The 21,438-nt window shown below is 32.1% G+C and overlaps 2 protein-coding genes across 3 annotated transcripts in view; one reads left to right on the top strand and one right to left on the bottom strand.

Annotated features, from left to right (window-relative positions):
* qua (quail) overlaps window positions 1–12,619 on the top strand; it is a 48,261-nt gene extending 35,642 nt beyond the window's left edge. For both annotated transcript variants that reach the window (XM_065501253.1, XM_065501254.1), the window contains exons 2-8: window positions 2,014–2,223; window positions 6,547–6,749; window positions 6,823–7,408; window positions 7,484–7,807; window positions 7,869–8,885; window positions 8,954–9,178; window positions 12,241–12,619. In XM_065501253.1, coding sequence (XP_065357325.1) covers window positions 2,014–2,223; window positions 6,547–6,749; window positions 6,823–7,408; window positions 7,484–7,807; window positions 7,869–8,885; window positions 8,954–9,178; window positions 12,241–12,354 — 2,679 coding nt within the window. In that variant the 3' untranslated portion in view covers window positions 12,355–12,619. The remainder of the gene's footprint in view (window positions 1–2,013; window positions 2,224–6,546; window positions 6,750–6,822; window positions 7,409–7,483; window positions 7,808–7,868; window positions 8,886–8,953; window positions 9,179–12,240) is intronic.
* A 3,512-nt stretch (window positions 12,620–16,131) lies between these two features.
* Window positions 16,132–21,042, bottom strand: Eno (enolase). Its single transcript, XM_065499448.1, has 2 exons — window positions 20,883–21,042; window positions 16,132–17,895 (listed from the first exon to the last, which is right to left on the bottom strand). Exons 1-2 carry the CDS (start codon window positions 21,005–21,007, stop codon window positions 16,587–16,589), a joined length of 1,434 nt encoding a protein of 477 aa, XP_065355520.1. The 5' UTR covers window positions 21,008–21,042; the 3' UTR covers window positions 16,132–16,586.
* Window positions 21,043–21,438: the final 396 nt, after the last annotated feature.

The raw sequence follows: 21,438 nt of genomic DNA, 5'->3' as shown, positions 1-21,438 counted from the left end.
CGGTGTAGTCAGAGCCAAATCATTCTTGTAATCGTACAGATGGGTTCATATCCCCATCTTGTCTGAGCGAGCTCATAGTAAAAGTTACTAATTTGCTGCTTGTAATTAGATAACGGAATCCCCCATAGGAAGTCTATGTCTTCGTCAGGCATCATGACGCATTCTTTCGCCTAATCATCAGCAACACAGTTGCAATTAGTCATTCCTTCATTGGTACTATTATTACACCAATACTAAGTTCACAAGATATAGAGTCAAGAAGTTTTCAACAATGAACTGAAAAGAGTGTCAGTCTTGAAGATCTACGTTGATGTTTTCCACTCCAACTGCTCTGTGATTCATCGGCGCTTTTATGGCTCTGTTGATCTCCCATATATCAGGACAGGTTGTGTTTATGTCGGCTATAATATGAAGAGTTCAACATTAGACCGTAACATTTCTTGTGATCAATTGATTGTACAAATGTGCGGTACATCCTGTTATGATCAAAAATCCATCTAATTTTGCCCAAACAACGATAACATTGACTGTTACTTGGCGATCATTTTTATCCACGAAAAAATACATTCGGCTTCACACGGTCACATTTTGTGAAAAATTACATTAATCCAACATAGAGCTTTATAGCTGACAATGATTTTTCAATGAAATTCTGGATTTTGAGCAAACTTTTGCACAGCCCAATAGGAAAACTTAAGGAGCTACAAATGGTCAAGAGGTTATATTTCTTGTTGTATTAAGGACAGCCAAATTCAACAAATGTTGACCGCGATCGAAACCCTTTAAAGCAAATGAACAAATGTTTCTTAACAAACTAAATATGTTTCTGAGCAAACTGAATATGTCATCACCATGCCAACCTAGAACGAAATCAATTCGGAAAAGTATCATTAATTTTCCGCCAGAAATTAATCTCGAATTATTCTTTAAAACTCTCGCTGGATAGCTCAAACCCGTGCCTTATCTTGGTTGATCAACACTCCTGGTTTTGCACCCAATCACTTCTGTATATAAATCACATCAAAAGTTTGAGGTTATTTTGTTGACCCCAAAAAATCGTTAAGCTGCTTGTTTTGGAGTATTTGGGAGTGGAAAATGTGCTTTACAAAAATATGACACCAATTGTTGTAACACTCTAAAATACCCACATACTGGATAACAACACTGGTGAGTGTTACATATTTGGGAGTTCTAAACGTGTTTCAATTGTAACCATTCACCATTTTTGAAGAAAACCAATTAAAAATGTTTTAGGTTTAAAACCGTGGTGTGTATGATTATCTGTATCTACATACTACAAACGTGCAGCATAATAATACGAGTACATTTTATTTTTGTTTTATTATTCATTGTCTCTTCATTTACACGATACGAGACATACTCTCATACATGTCGTTGTTGTAGTTACAATAAATGAAAAGACAACAAATTCACGCTTCAAGTGACAAACAATTAATTCCGCCGTTTCATATCGTTCGTCGTTGATATTTTGTTTTTAATATTTTTATTTTTTTTTATCAAACAAAACAGTAAGATACAAGTATGATGATGACGATTTAAAAAAGCGACATTTGTAATTAAACATTAATCAAAGTAAAAATTATAAAAATAGAAAAAAAAACAACAACGGTTAAACACGATCAAGATCTTGAATAACAATTATTTTATTTGAATGATTATCAAGTGAACAAGCATTTGTTGCAATTTGCTAGAAGAAATATAGTATAATAGATGCATATTTTGACAGATATTATGATGGAGTAAAAGTGGTAACTATGAGTACATAAAGAAATCATGTTTACACACCATCTCTAACATGATAATCGCAAAAGATTAATTGTTGTATGTGTCAAAGTCATAGAAGATTAAAATATTTTTGTGATTAACTCAGCATTGCAGAAAATCTTAATTATTATTTGTAACATTCTTTAATATATTTTTGAGATTAACTCAGCATTGCTGTAAATCTAATTTATTAACTTGTTTCATTTTCTTTCTTGTATTTTTTTGTAGGAGGTTCGTCCAAATTCTATAGCCGATGTTAAGGTAGATGCATCTTTTCGCCGAATACCGAAAAATGCCATCTGCTTTCATGTTTGGAAAATTGAGGAAGATCGTTTGGAAGCCGAACCTAAACCACAATATGGTACATTTTTAGACGATTGTGCTTATATAATATATGCCTGTGGTCCATCGGGAACATTTGTTAATCAGGATACAATCGTAAGTAATTTATATGAGAATTTGTTAAAATTTAAAAACTAAGGTTTTTAATAAAGATATTAAGAATTCCACAGGCCTAATAATAACGTAACTTTCATTACACAGTACTTTAACGTGGTATTAGCATTAGAAATGTTATCAATGTGACGTACATATACACCAGCATTTGTATATATTGCCATAAGTAGATACTTCTACTTATCAGCACAGCGCTGCCAACATTAACATTACCCCCTGTCTATACCTGACAAATTTTTATCATGATAAACTTCAAAATGGTTGTCTAGATAAAGAATTATCAGGTATAGTCTCCATTTATTAGTATTATTGCTTCGTTATGATAAAATTGTTAGTGCTTTTGCTTAGACAATTTTGTCTTGACAACAATTCATCATTTATTGTTATGATGAATATTTGTCAAGTATAGACAGGGGGTTAAGGCCGCTGAAAGCTCTAGAAATGGAACATTCTAGTTTGGCCATTAGATAATTCATAAAACATCTAGAATATGACACTGTGTATATAAATAGTAACAGCAAGTTGCAGTCAGTCTGTTTATCATTGGTTAACATTAACTGTATTAGCAGTGTCTAAGAAATTATAAAAATAATTTAATTTTTTTTTTGTATGTGTGAGGGATACTTCACGTATTTAAAAATTATCTTTTGAAGTATGTCCGAAGTTATTATTAAAATAAAATATATTATATTTCAAAATAATTAAAAATATTGAATGAAAAACTTTATTGCGTTTGGTGCGTGAACTTTTTTAACAACCTCGAAAAAAATAATACCGTGGTTTTTCATATTTTGTAATGCTCTATTCGACTATGCTATGCCTATTCGACTATGCTATATCCCTAGTGTGTAAACTAAATGAGAGTACTATTTAAATTCTTGCATAAATTTAAATAAATAACGAATTATTACAAATTTTTAAACTACTGATCGCTTTTATTTGCAATTAAAAGAATACGGGTTGTTTAAAATAAATAAACCACCGTTTTTAAAAGGTAAAACGTAACTATTGTAAGCAGAGTTTTTATTGAAGTGAAAAATATTTGATTTAAAAAATATTACAATATCAAAAACTATTTGATCATAATAACAAACATAAGTTTTGTTTAAACAAGTACAATACAATTATTAAAAACATAACTTCAACAGTAACATATATTCAAAAGTCCCCAGGTATAATAAAGAACAATTCTATAAATTTGTAGTTTATTCGTTAATATAGTCTCCATCCAGCAGTTATTTAACATTTCAATAGCATTGGAAAACTAGGATTTCCCAATAGTGGTTTCCCAAATACTGTTTTCACTCTGAACGAGATAAATCCAAAACAATTGCTTTACACAGCTTAATTGAGTACTACTTATAAGTGACATAGGATAGATATAGATCGACTAGGTGTTTCTCCGCAACCAACTTTGTACACTAGAGCTGTTCTATATATATGTAACTCAGAAGATAAAGATCAACTGGTGGATTTTTCTTGAATCAATGTAGAATATCTTAGCATTTTGTTCATCGCTTAGCCATGAACTCGTTAGAACCAATCAATATCAGTTCCCACACAGTAAATTAAAAAATTCTGCGAAACACAGCTGTTCAAAATGGTGATTCATCATTGCCACAGATAGTCCAGTTATATGATATCTAACAATCGTATACTGGCACTGCGTATACTATCAAACGCAGACACTTTGTGGAATGAATCCATTGTAACCAATCGTAGTATAAATTCAATTGGATTTTATTTTCGATTCTTTGAGGGCGCTCATATTATCTGCTGAATAAGTCCAATTATTTGTTGGATACTATTACTTCCAGTATAATAAATCGAGATCAAATTCCATAACCTTTTGATATTTATTCACAATCGTGTTGCAGCATCCATAGCTGAGAGTAAAGTATTTAAATTCAGATACCAAAGCAGTGGTGATAGAAAATTGCGATTTGCAACTCTTGAAATGTTTAAGAAGTATTTCTGGGTATCCGACAATACATCGATGTTTTTCAAATTTCCCTTCCTCATAGTTCGGGGTTTTTTTTAATCCCACTAATGAGTGAAGGCTGTATCAGTTGTTTCACCCTTTTTAAATCCATAGATCTGAACAATATTGTGAATATAAATATCCAAGGTCCATTCCAAAGTCATTTTAAGGATGGTTTAGAAATGATATTTAACCAAAAGTTCTTATCTTTCCAAAGAGAAATTTATTTTTAATCTTTTAGATTTTCCTATAATATAAGAAGAGAGACTTTCCCCTTCAACCTTATGAACTGCAATATTTCATGGTAAAAGCCTCAACAAACGTATTCATTAATAATTTAAACGTGTTCAGACTGTTCGTGGACAATAATAAATATGAGAAACTTGGCTTAACCTCTAAAAAATCCTCTAAGACTGTTGTTAAGCCATGACCATTATCTTTCATTACGATATTCTCAGGCAGAGATAGTTCTTAACCTTCCTAAGAGATATTTCCTTCTCCTAAAAAAGGGAGTATTCAAATAATGGGTGAATTCTTTTTAATCATAATAAGAGATATTTCCCTCCTTAACCTCGTGAACAGATCGTTTTCTTGTTGAGAGCATCAACAAACGTGTACATCAATACTTCCAACGTTTACAGACTGTTCGCGGTTCATACACGATTCATTCTATGAAGTTGAGGAAATTGTCGTAACCCCTAAAAAATTCCTCTAAGACTCTTTATCATCATTGAACATTTCTCATATTAGTTGTATTTATCCACAATATCTTCATTGTTTCAGGGTAGCTTTATCTTTTTCTTCATAGTAGTTTTACTGCAGACATTAACTATTTGATCCAGTAAGCATTTTGTTCCTACTAAAGGCAGGATAGGTTGGGTTAGATAATGTGGTTACTCCCAATATAGCGAGTTTACTCGGAAGCCTTGTGACCCATTGTAGTATCCTTAGAAAAACTTTTTCCTCGTATGTTGAAAATTATACATGAAAAGATAATGGTTACCCTCCCTAATTCCGATTACTATGTGACTCCTGTGGTCCACGTGAGAACCTACCGATATTTCCAACAAATTTGATCGTATTTCTTAGTGACACATCTCTGAGACAGTCCATGTCATAGCCAATTCCTGATACTGATTCCTCCTCCTCATCATCTAAGCAACTTCTACAATAGCTATAACGTGGGTAACCCATACGTTCCGAAATGTGTCTAATCATACAGTGCTCATTAATTATACCCGTAAGAAGCCTAATCGAATTCCTAACAAGAGACAAAGGAGTCCTGGTCCTTTTCTTTGTGAGAGTGTGCCAAAGCATTCTGAATATTCTACAAGTGATGCTATTTGACCACCTAAATTCCGTCTTTCTCAACGCCCATTCATCTATCAAATTCGATACGGCCACCAAGGGAGTGTGCATATGCCTTTGCGCAAGAGTTACGTCCAGGGCCGACCCGGTTGTTGCGCATTCATCAGATACTTCATGCCCTCATGTCCTGGAACCCATATTAACTCGATGTGATGTTGTGTTAGTTGTTCCATTGAATGAATACAATTGCCAAGTATGTATAGTCGAGTTTTCGAGATTTAGTTCCCGAATTCATCTCGCGGCTGCATTGATGGCATAGATCTCTGCCTGAAAACCGTACAAAATGCTGGTTACGGAGGAAATATCGTACTGGATAGTATAAATTACTAGTTAGGGAATATCACACAGTTAGCTGTCTGATTTATTCTCTCCTTAACTTTATGGAATTTCTGTTTGAAAGCCTCGACAAACTTATCCACGTTTGGTTTATCCAAGATCGCCAGTTCTTCTTACCAAAAGCAGTCAGTCTGATCTAGTAAGATCAAAGTGATTCATCAGACGATTGGTAATTTTGTTTTCGGTACCTTTTGCGGCTTATGTAGTCGCCATTCGTCCGTTTCATAGAGTTTTGTGATCTCTCATTCATTTTAATCCCTTTCGATGCTAGAAGATATGTGATCCAATGCAATTAGATATCATCATTGGATCATTGGAAGAAAAGTAAAAAGTGTCCTCGTATTCCTCACCACACTATCAGCGGATATATCAGATACAATATCGTATTTTCTTTAGAAAAAACTTAGATTGTTATGTTCCGTGATACATTGCTTCTCAGATCATATTCAATAGTTAAATTTTGTTAGAATTTATCTTAGGAAATAATTCTACAGTCGTGACTAAATAAATATTTGATATATTCCAAATCCACACACTTCTCTATTCCTGATTTGTACTCCAAACTTTATTCTATTTTAAATATTGAAACACTTTTTTTCTTTCTAAATTCCTTTTTACAGACCCGTGAAGTGAAAAATTCTACCAGCTTAGAACGTTTCATACACTTTTGGTTGGGTGAAAATGTGTCCGAACAAAAACGTTCCAATGTGGCCCATAAAATACAAGAGCTGGACTCTTATTTCGGTAATGTGGCCACCGAATATCGTGAAACACAAAATAATGAAAGTGCTAGATTTTTATCGTATTTCAAAAAGGGTATAACGTAAGTTTATATCTTTCCACACTATCAGAAAAACTAAATTAAACTAAACAACCCACTACCTCTTTCCTAACAGCATTAAATCGGGTGCCCTTTTAAACTCAAACGATCCCAATCGTTTGTTTCAAGTATATGGCCGCAAATGGATGCATTGTGTTGAAATGAAAAGTATTTCGTGGGAACATTTTGGTGCCGATTACATTATGCTTTTGCATACCGCTAATCATTTGTATGTATGGATCGGTCGTTCCAGTAGCAATGTGGAACGACGCAATGCCATTGAATTGGCCAATAAATGGCAGACGAATGATGATAACATCACTATTGTCGATGATGGTTATGAACAATCAATGCCGGAAAATCGTAAAAATGAGTGGAATACATTTCTACCATTGAATCAAAGAGCTGTATCGCAAAATTCGCAGGTGCCGGAGAAACCAGTGTGCAATAAATTGAAAATATATAAATGCTGCTATCGCAACAATCGTTTACATTTGGATCAATTGGATGTGGTTATACCGACCAAAGAAGATTTCAGTGACTCTAGCACAGCCTATGTTCTAGATGGTTTTTCACAAGGTGTTTGGTTGTGGGTGGGTAGTCAAGCCTCGCAACCGGATAAGACCAGTGCTATGGGCAATGGTCGGGCATTTGTTAAAAAGGTACAAATAAACAAACAATTACTTTATTTTGTAAGAAACTTGCAAATTCTTCACATTTTTTAACTTTCTTTGTAGAAAAAATATCCCTACAGCACTCCAGTTATTAGAGTTATTGAGGGTCATGAGCCGGTTGAATTTAAAAGATTGTTTCCCTCTTGGCAGATGGATAACAATGATACCATATCATCGGCAAAACCAGTTTCAACTATATTGGGTAAATTTGATTCCTTGACTTTATGCCAAAGACCCAAAATGGCTGCCGAAACTCAGCTAATCGATGATGGCTCTGGAGAGCGTAAAATTTATCGTGTTACCAAGGATCAAGTTATAGAAATGCCCGAAACCAAAGCTGTATTCTTTACAACCCTTCAATCGTATGTTATTCAATATACTGTGGCGGTAAGTTTCTTTCAAAAATTCTATTAAACCATTTTTAAAAAATGAATTTCTTTTCTGACAGAGTTGCTCTATGAATCCTATGGACAGTGAAAATGTTGGTGTTAAACAAATAGTCTATCAATGGAATGGTTCAGAGGCTCCAGCCGATATCACTGCTAAAGCGGAAAATTTTGCCAAAAATCTATTTGAAAAATCAAATCAAAAAACCATGTTTGTACAAATGATGGAATTTGATGAAACTCCTCATTTCCTGCAAATGTTTGGTGGGAAACTAATTGTTTTATTAAATGATAAACATATGCCACACTCCCAAAATAATAACAATCATAATGGCATTAATGGTGGCGCAGAAAATGATAATTTAATATTGAAAATTTATGGTGACTCTACATACAATTCCAAAGCGGTAGAAATTTATCCACTCTCCTCAATGTCTTCCAAAGAATGTTATGTTGTTAAATCCCATCACGTATGGGTATGGTGTGGTCAATCATCCACAGGTGATGCTCGAGAAGTAGCCAAGAATATTGGAACTCTGTTGGGAGAAAGTTCTTTGGTGCTGGAAAGTAAAGAACCCAAAGAGTTTTGGCGTTCCGTTAGCAATTTTATGAATCAAAATCTTATCACGAATGGTTTGAATAACTCAAACAGTTCCTGCAGCAATAGTAATGGCAGTTCAAACAGCACAAACGGCAGTATTTCACCACCCAATTCAAATGGCAGCAGTACACCACAATACACTAATAATTCCCTTAACAAACCACGTCTTCAGACACAACTCTTTTTGGTGTGGTCGCTGCGCAACAAATTCTATAGCGAAGAAGTTTTGGGCTACGAACAATCGGATCTTTCACCCGAATGTTCTTATATTCTAGATGCTGGCATTATAACGTATGTATGGCTGGGCAAACATGTTTCGGCATATGAAAAAGACAAATATCTTAATATGGCTCAAAGTTATCTGGAGACGGTGCCCATAGCTAGAAGACCGACAACAGCTATTGGTGTGGTGAGACAGCAAGATGAACCGAATGTATTTAAGGGTTTCTTTGAGAACTGGAATCATCAGTTGTGGAATGTAAGTTAATTGTTTAATTCTTTTTTAAAAGTAAATGTTCTCAAGAGTCTTACTTTAATTTATTTTAGAATTATGTTACTTATGAAAATAAGCGACAACTGTTATCGAATACTTCCACGTCGTCGACTACTAATGGTAATGGTCAACTTTCGAATGGCGAAGTTAATGGCAAAGTTCATCCTGCCTTGTTGAACAATCAAAAGGATTTCGATCGCCATCAGAAGTATCCTATAGGAGTTTTGCAGCAGGAAATTGATTTACTGCCACCAGAAATTAACCCTTTAAAACGAGAGGTAAGTGATAATAATGTGGTTTATTATCCAAATTTATATTTGAAATCCAGCAGAAGACTCACGACAAATACATTTCGGGATGTAACTCGTATGTTTTGAATTTGTAGAGAATTTCCATATACAGTGGAACCTCGATTATCCGTATTGGTCGGGATCGGAATCATTCTGGATAATCAATTTTCCCGGTTAATTGAGTACCAATTTTGAGTAGTTTTTTTTAAGGATTTTATGTACATGTTTAAATAATATAAGGATTTTATTAAATTTCGTGCATATGCCCACACCCTTCCATTTTCTGTGCAGAGTAAGTTATTCCACACATTTTTCAAAACTGCAGAAGTAACAGCGTTCCAAGCATTATTTATTGACAACAGTGCTTTCTTGGTGTTAACGCCTTTTGAAATTCGTATCTATTGAATGACATGAATAGTTTTTGCACTATAGTTTTTCGATAATGACATTTGAGCTCCATATTGCACCCTGATCCATCGGTTGGATCAAAGACGTCACATTTGGTGGAAAATTTTATAAATTGTTCATTGCTGAGTTTTTCTATTAATATGAATTGATTTAAATTTCCCCACAAAAATTGTGGCAGCTATATAATTAGATGAAGATTTGTCTCCTAAGTATGTGAATTCCATGTCGCTTTTTGTTTAATTTTGAGTGGAATATTTTAGCCTTTTGATTCACTATTAATCCAGAAATTGGTGTTTGTTCTTTCCAGAACCATTCATTAACTGCGAAATCTACTTTTAGTTCTTCGGCAGTCTTTAAATATATTCAGTTTCGAATGGGGAATTCCCCTTTTTCGTTTTATTCACATTGTGTTTGTTGTTCAAAAATAATTGAAAAAAATTGTTTCTATAATCCCGGATAATAGAGGTAATTACGGTTAATCGATGCAAAGTTGAAGTCGATCCAAAATTTGTTTATTTTTCTTTCACGCATAATTGATGTTGCCGGATAATTGAATCAAGGATAATCGAGGCCTCGCTGTATGTATAATAAGACTCTTGATAGAAAGGTTAAGCCAATTTAGCCCATAAATGTTTAACAAGATCAGTAAAAATATTTTGCCTGGAGGAAGAGAAAATCTTTGAACTTCTCATTAGCAACTAAAAGGTAGTGAAGTTTGCGAATAACATTTTGTTTTTTATTATTTCTCTGCCTTCTTAGACATGTTTTTTTTCCAGTTTTCGTGAAGTTCTTATCTGAGAGCCTCATGCACTTTATTAAGATCCTATCAAGCTTATTCTTTGGATTGAAGAGACAAATTCAATGAATTTGAGAGACAACGGACTTTAGAGCAAATCTATCTAACATTTTAATTAAAGTTTCTCTGACTTTTGATCGCTATATAAACCAAACTCCCGATCCATAAAGGTTTCTTACAATTATTATAGATAGTCCGCGTAGCCTAAGATATTTTCATTCTCTCGTCAACAACTAGAACGTTCCGAAATTTGAAAATAACAATTCCTTTCTGAATATTTATCTGTAGTTATCTCTATGTTGCACTCTTTTTCATGGTGCTCAACAAGCAATCGGTATATACATTACTCCAAACTCCTGACTTCAGCTGTTCATTAAATTATCAACTTTTTGTCTTATCCATATTGAGTAGCCTGATGATCTTCAAAGTATTTGATCGCAGGGGTTAGTTTTTCAGATGCGAATACAGCTGGAGAGAACATTAATAGTATATAACACCAATTTTCTCCTGTTCTGATAAAGATACCTCGAAACTCAAGATATTGGTTATCAAAATAGGAAGATAGAGCAGCAAAAATTGCATAAGTAGTTGTCGACTGAATGCGAATATTAATTCAGGTATAGGGAACGCAATTGGCGGATCCAGCAGCTACTATCGCTGCAGCTTTAATTATGTATGCCTGTGTAATTAACAGATCAAATAATTGATGCAATGCTTCCTCAGCATTCGCTCAGAATGATGTCCTGATTTGTTTGCAATAGCAACTGAAATACATCCGGATATGTAATCGAAGGTGATCCTGCATCTTAATCAATAGGCCGGTAAGATGTCAGACCATCGGGCTACTATCTGATCAGCAACATATTATGTTTGCTAACCGATCCATATTTGCCAGCTTAACACATCAGCTTGTGATTCGAATTGCATTGTTCTGGACTCTTTTGAAACCTTGTCATTTGGTGCTTCTGTGGAATGATATACATATATAGTTACAATCGTATCCTTGTCAATTCCTCAAGAGCTGCCCGCGAGAATTTTTATTTGTATTTCTATTTATTTCCAACATTTCGGTTGATGTTGTTGATATTAATCCAGGATACAAATCCAGGTATTAAGATCAGGATTCTCTTCAATGTTGGTTATTATCAAGTGGATATAGGAACAAACATCCAGTTGATACAGACAGGTGCCGCTTAGTAATTTGAGAAAACTTTTAGGAATATTCCACTTACATGGGCGATAACTTCCGGTTGAAAACAACTGCCGCTAAGTTGAGATTGTTTGGTGGAGTAGGACTTCGGAGTGAAAGTCTAATTGTAGTGTGAAAAATCTGAAAATATTGTTTCTGTTGTAGTGGGTCCATTATAAAGGATGTGCTTATATTGGAGACATTAGGTCCGCCATTTCACCTCACTCTTGATTTCCACGGCAATGGGCCGTACGATGTTATTGAAGCAATCTGCAATCACTATGTTTACAGTGTCTGTAGCAATACTGTTCAAAGCCATGTATGATGTGTCATTGAATTTACATTAATTTGTCTCGGAATTCAACTCCATTTTATTGATGAAAGTGGAGAGTGCTCATAGTGTTATGTGCCTTGATTAGTAAGACATTCGTCTCCTTGAATATGGAGTTCTGGGAACGCCATTTAAGTAGCACTGAAAGGTGTTTCAAAATTTGATTTGTTCCTATATTAAAAAAATCCCATAATCTAAATTTATTCGGTAAACGATTTAGTTTCATTAAATTCTTACTGAAACCTTTAGATCTTAATAGTTCGAGAAATTAAACATAAATAATGCTAATTTTATTAAACTTTTAAATTTAACTTTTCTTCTTACAGGTCCACTTAACCCACGATGACTTTGTATCCCTATTCAACATGTCATTTTGGGAATTCGATGAGTTGCCCGGTTGGAAGAAGCAAGAATTGAAAAAGAAACATAAATTATTTTAAAAACCAACCTTTTTTATGAGTACATGTTTATTTTAAAAATCTCCCAAAAAGAAAATCTCGTTTGATTCGCTATTACACATATTTCATGTATTTTTTTTAATTTATAAACAAAAATTTACAAAAAAAAACTGTAAAAATCTATTACTTTATAAAACAATTTATTTTAAACAAAAAATATATTATACATATATTTATACATACTATAAATAAAACTATATAAAAAAACTTAAAATATGAATAAAATATATTGAATTTAACAATAAAATATTGCATATCAAGTGGATATAATTTCAACTTCATCGGAATCGGGTTCATCACCAGAGGCTAAAAGCAATAAATTAATGAAAATATATTGAGGAACTTTAACCAAACTCTAGTACTTACTGGGAGGTTCCCGAATGACCTTAATAATTTTAGTAAGACCTTGGAAAAATAGAAATAACATTTCGAAAATATTCAACATGTTTTTAATTTTATTTAGTTCGATACTGAAATGTTGGATTATATAAAAAATTAAGCAATTTAAATAATATTATTTGTTTTGTTTTTAATAAACTCACTCGGGCATGAAATTTTAATTAGGATTCCTCAGAACCATCATCATCGTCATCACCGCCGCCACCTAAACACAAACAAATTATTTTTCGTTTCACTTAATGAATCACTGAAGTTCCCTTTTCGTATAAACGCAACTTACCAAATGGTAATAAGCCCCAAAGCATATCAAACAATCCTTGTAATAGATCAAAAAACATATTTTTATATTTTTTTATGGAAAGAAATTTAAACGACTTTTTTCGAAAGTATCTCTCGGACAATTGTTGTAAAACTGATTGTTGGTTTTTAAAAAAACCAAAAAAATAATAATGCAATTGACTTGTTTTGTTTAAGTTCACCTTGAAAACTAATAACCATAAAACGTATTTTTAATCATCACCAAATAGAACCAACGAAATATAGAATTAATTTATTTACATTTTAGTTTATCTGTGATCTGCATGAATTTATAATTACCAAACGTTTAGGTTGTATTAAAATCCACTCTTGTACATATATAAATATTTAAGTGCTTGCTAGTCCTACATTTATTAAAAATTGGGTTATTGTTAAAAATCCACGGGAATATTATTAAATTGTAATCAAATTAATTGTTTAATGAAAAGATTCATAAATGTAAAATAACTGTTTAAAGAATTTATGGTTGTTGTCTAGGCTATAACAATGACTCCCAAACTTTAACTATCAAAATATGGCAACAAAGACTTTGAAAACGGAAACTAAATCAAAACAAGAAAATATAGTCGGTCAAGCCAGACCCTACATGCAAATTATGGATCGATCACAAACAGATTTCGTATCATGACTTCTGTGGTCATAAAACTTATTTAAGTTAAATCTCGATAATTATGCTTGTAAAATATTTGTGCATGTTAAAGTGATTTCCAAAAGTGGTCCTTATATGGGAGCTATGACTAATTATGGACCTATCGTCATAAAATTAAGTGACATGACTTACGTTTATATAAAACTTATTTGGAGCGAAATTTGTGTACATTCCTATATAAATTAAATATTTATGACCGATAAAGTCCTATTTCGATAGGGACTACGTGAAATAATATATACAAATATAGAATATATAGAAATATCTTCATAATCGTCTCAGAAAGTGAGCATAAACGCATAATACTCTCCCAAATTATATTTTAAAATACATTTTTTTATTTAAACAAAATTAATTTTTTTTTCGAAATTGTTTTTTAATTTTTTTAAAAAAAAATTTTCCAATTTTTTTTTTAATTTAAATTTTTTTTTTTTTGGAAAGAGAAATTTTGACAAACAAATTTTTTCATGACAAAAAAAATTCGGATTAAAAAATATTTTTCCCGATTTTGACTCGTTGTAGGTCCAACTTACTATAGCAATGGACTTTGAAATATCTATCATTAGATATCCATATTGTCTATATTAATGACTTAGTAATCCAGATATTATGATTTCTGGATTACTAAGGCCAAAAATCTTGGTTGTCCCGGTTTTTTCCTTATATCTCAGCCATTTGTGAGCCGATTTTGTCGATTAAATAGTAAACGTGCCGGAAGAATTCCCGATATATTGATGTCATATATGTAAGTTATTTGGGGGCTACGGAAAGTTGATTTCAACATACAGACGGACATGGTTATATCGATTATGCTATCTATAACGATCCAGAATATATATGCATACTTTGTGGGGTCGCAAATGAAAAATGTAGATATTACAAACGGAATGACAAACTTCCGAAGTAGACCTATTTTTTATGAATTTGAACGATGGCATGTGTGTTATTCACATAGACCTGCGACTTAAGAAAACCCCGCAAGAAAAATTGTAACGGGGTCAAATTATACGATCTCACATCACTTCCATGCGATGCCCTCAAATCGATGGTGCAGAATGTACAATATGACATGAGATGCAGTCTTGTTCAAACCACAGGTCTTTGGTGCAAACTCAGGCCAAAAAAAGTTGGTAATCATCGACCTATAGCACGGTGATGACAATTTTGTTTATTGACGTACCCTTGCATCCGGAACATTGCCCGAACAGAACACTCATTTAGATAAAACTACATATTTTATCATTTGCACGTGTTGTTGAACGCTATGTCCGTCCATGGTGATTTGGCAAAACAAACTGACCAATTCAAAGTTCGGAAATCCCTATTGGAAGAACCATTAATATATTATTTTATGTGCGTAATTTATTAATCTTCGTATATTATACCTCATGAGCTTTAAGTCTTGACAAAACATTACAGTACAAATTATTAGAATATCTATTTAATAACATTTGGATGCGAAATTTTTCATTATAATAATATTCAATCAATATAAATTTCATATTAAAATATTCAACAATTTCATTTAAAATGGATAAAAAGTAACTTGCACTTACCAATTAAACATGATCCTGCATATTTGTGTATGTTTTCTTGCAACTTCTATAACGAACAAATGACATGAGTGGGAAAGAGACAGAACATTTGGCACTTGTTGCGACCAACAAAAAACTGCATCACTATAACTTCTTAACATTTACCATTAAATAATAAACAAAATATAAAGAATTTAAAGTTATTCATTAAAAAACTAACACTCTTTGCTATAAACTATGTTTAAGCATTTATAAAACACTATAAATAATTAAAATGTTACTTGAAATTCACAATTGACTAATAACACATTCACTAAAGTAGACGATTAAAGAGGAACTACATAAATATAACAGTAGTTGGTAAGAGTTGCCAAAAGCTGATTAAATAAGTAAACAAAAGCTGCCAGATGGATACATTTTGTGTAAAAAAGTATTTCACAGCAAACTTGTGTAATATGGGATATTTTTGGAGGGATATAAAAAGAAAATAAAAATCACAGCAAATCCTCATAAACTAGCTAAATAAGTATACAGCCCAATTATGAAAACAAAATTCCCCGGGAGTTTTTTCAATTTTCTCATTTTTCCTATTGAAATAAAAAAACTCCCGGAGAATTTATTTTTATAATAAATTAAATCTGCTAACTATACAAAATAGAAATTCAAAAAAAAAACACATTTTTTTTATTTATTTTTGTTTTTTTTATTAATAATTACCCATCTGTTTGAATTCAGACGTAGTAACCAAATACTTAAATCTACTGATTAAAAATTAACAAATTTTATGTGTGTGTCTTTCTTAAGGAACAGCCTTCAACTATATCCCGTTGGATACAATTTAGACCGTTCCAAAGTTAATTTTGTAATGATTTTGACAACAACGAACTACATATATTTACGTTTTGTGTAGAACTATATAGATAATTATATAATAAATATTGTAGTGTATTTAAATAAACATCGATAATTTAGAAATTAAAAAGTTTTAAGATTATATACGAAGTTTCTTCATTTCTATAATGATTTCTTTGTGCTGGCACTAAACAATAACTAACAATCTCTTTAAGCATATTTACATAAAAATTATGTTTATTGAAATTGAATTTTAAGTTAATTAAAAATATTCAGTCACTTAGAATGAGAGAAACAACAGTAATAGTAATCCTAAAACTTCTTAAATTAAAAAAAAAAATTGTATTTTTTGTTAAATAACCAAGCTCAACTTAGGTCTGCGTTTAGCGTGTTTCTTTTTGTTTCAGATGTTGGAATAGATGTGTAGTAACAATGAGTTATGCTTGCTGATGTTAAGCAATTTATTGGGGTTTTCTGAATGATTTGCCGGCGAATTTGGCGTTGGCGCCCAATTCTTCTTCGATGCGGAGAATTTGGTTGTATTTAGCCAAACGTTCAGAGCGGCAAGGAGCGCCAGTCTTAATTTGACCAGTGGACAAACCAACAACCAAATCAGCAATGAAGGAATCCTCAGTCTCACCGGAACGATGGGAAACCATGGTGCCCCAGCCGTTTTGCTTGGCCAACAAATGAGCCTTGATGGATTCGGTGACGGTACCGATTTGGTTGACCTTCAACAACAAGCAGTTGCAGGCCTTCTTTTCGACGGCAGTTTGGATACGCTTGGGGTTGGTGACAGTCAAATCATCACCGACAATTTGAATGCTGGTGGCGGCAGTAAGTTTGGACCAGGCAGCCCAATCATCTTGGTCGAAGGGATCCTCAATGGATACAATGGGGAAGCCCTTGATGAATTCTTGGTACAAATCGGCCAACTTTTCGGGGGCAAGCCATTGGGCTTTGTCGCTGCTGGGGTTCTTGAAGTCCAAGTCGTAAACGCCATCCTTGAAGAATTCAGAAGCGGCAACATCCATGCCGATTTCAACTTTGCCGGTGTAACCGCCCATAGCGATGGCATCACTGATAAGGCTCAAAGCTTCCTTGTTGGATTGAATGTTGGGAGCGAAACCACCCTCATCACCAACAGCGGTGGCATCCAAACCGAATTTATCCTTGATGACCTTCTTCAAGTGATGGTAGACTTCAGAGCCAATCTTCATGGCTTCAGTGAAGCTGGTGGCACCAGTTGGCAAGATCATGAATTCTTGCATGGCCAATTTGTTGCCAGCGTGGCTGCCACCGTTGATGACATTGAAAGCGGGTACGGGCAAGATGATGTCCTTGTTGCCAGCCAACTCAGCAATGTGCTTGTACAATGGTACACCCTTCTTGGCGGCGCCAGCCTTGCAGACGGCCAAAGAGATACCCAAAATGGCGTTGGCACCGAATTTGCTCTTGTTCTCAGTACCGTCCAATTTCAACATGAAGTTATCGATGGCTTCTTGATCGGTAACTTCCAAATTGGCCTTGAGGAGTTCGGGAGCCAAAGTGTTGTTGACATGGCCAACGGCTTGCAATACGCTCTTGCCGTGATAGCTCTTCTTGTCATTATCACGCAATTCCAAAGCTTCGTGGACACCGGTGGAGGCACCAGATGGTACGGCAGCACGGAAAAGACCCAATTCAGTGGTAAGATCGACCTCAACGGTGGGGTTACCACGGGAGTCGAAAATTTGACGAGCAAAAATAGTCTTAATTGGCATTTTGCACCTACAAAAAAAACAAAAGACAATAAAAATAAATTGTTAATTCATAAAAATGTTTATCAAAATTTCTTATCAAGATAACAGTAACTAAGGGCCATACAACTTAATCAATATTAATATAATTATTTATTAAGGATTATGTAAAAAAAAAATTCCATTGTACTAGTATAAACTCAAACCTATTTTTTGTGTACCACACAATCTGTTTGACTTTGTTTAGGCTTTAATGGCCGTTTTTGTTTTGTATTTCCTGTACTGCGCATAGGCAGTTTTTTATGATTTGTGCGTGTATCTTTTTTTAATACCTCTAACTATTTGTCCTTAAAATGTCATACAAAATTTCAGGATGTATACACAAAATTTTATTTAAGGGAATACTTTTCTTTCTAATTCTAGATTGTTGGCCATTGTGCGAAATATATAGCTTAATTTATATAAGCTGTAATTTTTTGAATGATGGAGTAAAATTGAGTGTTTATTCTAAAAAGTATATCTGTGGCTTTATTTTATAGTTAAAAAATTTGTATATGTTTTATAAACCTCTGATAAATTTAAAAAAAAATTTTTTATTAAGACCTACTGTTTAAGGTATTTACAGACGACAATTGTGTGTATTAATATTTTTCAAATTTAAAATATCATTAAATCCATCCGGTTTGTCAAGAAATTTATTTTGAAATTTATTTTTTTGTTGATTATTGATATTTTTCTGGAATGTTGATTTATTTTTTATATTTTCTTCTCATTTGTATTTATAAATACATCAATATATAACCGATACATATGAAAATTAAAAGTTTTTCAATTGTTTTAAAACAATACCGACCTAAATCAAAAAATTATTTGTATTATTTGAAAATCTAATCAAATTTTTGTTTAGATGATGAAATTTTATTATGATATGATAGTAATACTCATTATTGTCGTATATAAATACCTTAAATATAAATATTTTTGTATAATTTAGTTTCGCCCGTATTTTGAACTTTATGACATTGACAAAATTATAACAAAAATGTTTTTAATAAAAATGTCCATACAAAATTTTTAAATTTTGTCACAAAGTCCGGAATGTGGTTTTAACAAGAGAAAACTATTAATTTTTCTACAGTAAATATTTTTTAAGTATTTAAAAGATTATGGAAAAGTATAGACCATGTAATAACAACTTAATAATTCGAGTTTTCAATAAAGTTTTAACAATTTTTTAAATTTGTTGGATTAACTAAATTATTTTGCTAGCAAATGAATCTAAATCGTTCAAACTATCAACCTGTCACAGAATTCCATTCCGTTCAAAAGTGGAATTAATTCCGTATTTTGCTTCTTCAGAAAAAGTAAAACGAAAATTTCTTTCGGAATGAAACCACTTTCAGTTTTCAAATTGGAATTGATATTTCTTTGTAATTATGTTTTTGTTTTTCTAAAATTTTTAATCAATTTTAATATAAAAAACGCTTTCAAATTTAAATCAGAAATATAGAATTATTGAATATTTTTGGAATTAATAAATTACATGGAATCTGAAGAAATTAAAACGAAATCGATCGGAATAAAAACTACGGAATTGAAACCATTCCGAACAAAATGTGTGACAGGCCTGTTTGTTTTCTCAAATGTAATACATTTGAATAACTTGGTTCCTTTTACAACTTGAAATAAGATAAATAAAGCATTATTCTATTTGGTTTATTTTGTAGGTATTTAAAATGTTGTAGTATTTTTATTTCAACCTTCCAATTGCAAACAAAATAGAAAATTTTTTGTTTTCCTAATCAAAAAGTGCGTAAATATATACCATATGTACAATCGCGGAAGATATGTATGTTTTTATATATGTATATTTAATAACGTCAGCACATAATAGCCAATATAATAAAAAATTTGGTGTTTATGGAAAATTTGCTAAATTTAAAGTTGTCGCGGTCATTTGGTTATCGCTAACTAAAGAAATAAAATAAATACTTTATGGTTTATTATAAATTTCCAACGATAAAGATAATTTTGAAAAGTTGCTATACATTTTCTAGTTAAATCAAACCAATTTGAGCATTTTTTATAATAAAAATAAAATAAATTTAACTTCCAAATGAATTAACTACTTTAGAGTCTTCCCTTCGTTTTAAAAATGTCATGTATCTGGCAACGCCTATTTAACTATACATTTTGCTAATTCCCTTTCTCAATTGCTAATTGTCAAATACGACAGTGATGCAATTTGAAGTGCACTTTTCTTTTTCTTCCTCTTTCTACAACAAATTAAAGAATAAAGTAAACAGGAAATAAAATGTGTAAAACACAACAACAATGTAAATGCATAAAAGTTGAACAAACTACTAAAAGCTCAAATAGAAGTGAAGAAGACGGCAATTGCAAAAAGTGAAATAATATAAGGGAAAAACTAAAAATAAATTTGAATTATAACAAAAGTAAAATAACTTTGCCATTCAAAAATCTTCTAGAAATTTTTAGAATTTGCTAAATATCTAAATGAAATGAAAAAAAACAAATACTTTCACTTTAGATTTTAGTTACTAAAAGTAATATACACACAACACCGCACTAATTCTTGATGAGTAAATGAAATCTAAAACAAACGACCTCTAGGTTTAGTTAGAGGTCAAATGGTTAAAACACATTTTAAGCAAACAAATTTTCATAATAATTATTAAAACTTTAAAATACTTTCAATTTAAGTTAAAATATCTTTTAAAATTCTAAATAAATTAAAGAAATCTCAAAATTTTATTAAAAATTGTTATCTAACACCATAGTTTTTTTCAACACACTTATTTGTACAATTTTGCATTTTCTTTTTTGCTTTTAAATTAATTTTAAACAAAATGCATTTTAATTATTATTATCCAAAAAAAAAACAAATGTTTAATAATACCGGCCGAAAAAATTTTCAAAGAAAATTTAAAAAAATATAAAAAACACAAATCAAAAATAATTGTCCACTATTCTTTTATTTTTTTCTTTTCAACTTACTTGTATCTTTTTATTTGCAGTGAATTGACAGAACTAAACTTTAGTTGTTTTATACCCAACAACGACTCTTTAGCGACTGATACTGAGTATTTACGAGTAATCACACAGAATACATTTTTTAACATTGTCGTACCGCAAACTTTTCTACAAATGTTTGTTGTTTTGATAGCGGCGGCGGCGTAAGGGGCAGCTGTTTTTCCTAACATTAATTTACGTGCCCCTATAATCGTTTGAAACATTATTATTGCTCTGCTCTTTGGGTTTGCGCAAAAAAGATACAAATGTCTCTTTGGGAAGATGTATACAATTCATAAAATTGTTTGCGTGAGGTTAAAATTCTGTATTTAGGCCTGTTTATCCAAAAAAAAAATCAATCTTTAATAATGTTTTTTTTGCGGGCGGGGGGTTTGTTTTTATTAATGACCTTGAGCAAGGTGACAGGGGAGAATGCTACCGGTAATTTTTGTTTTAAATTTCCAGAGAGTATGTGTTAATTGTTTTTGTTGTATGTCATGGAATTTTGTCAGATGTTGTTTTTTTTCGATTTGTCAAAATA

Source organism: Calliphora vicina, chromosome 2, assembly GCF_958450345.1.
Source record: "Calliphora vicina chromosome 2, idCalVici1.1, whole genome shotgun sequence".
NCBI classification, from domain to species: domain Eukaryota; kingdom Metazoa; phylum Arthropoda; class Insecta; order Diptera; family Calliphoridae; genus Calliphora; species Calliphora vicina.
The sequence above is the reverse complement of the archived record's forward strand: the minus strand, read 5'-3'. Positions and strand labels throughout refer to the sequence as shown.

What these genes read in the sequence shown, in the direction of transcription:
- Eno (XM_065499448.1), bottom strand. Translation starts at nt 21,007, where the DNA reads ATGTTAAAAAATGTATTCTGTGTGATTACTCGTAAATACTCAGTATCA. An exon ending in CTGCAAATAAAAAGATACAA is followed by an intron (nt 17,896 to 20,882) that starts GTAAGTTGAAAA and finishes TTTTTTTTGTAG; the next exon opens with GTGCAAAATGCCAATTAAGA.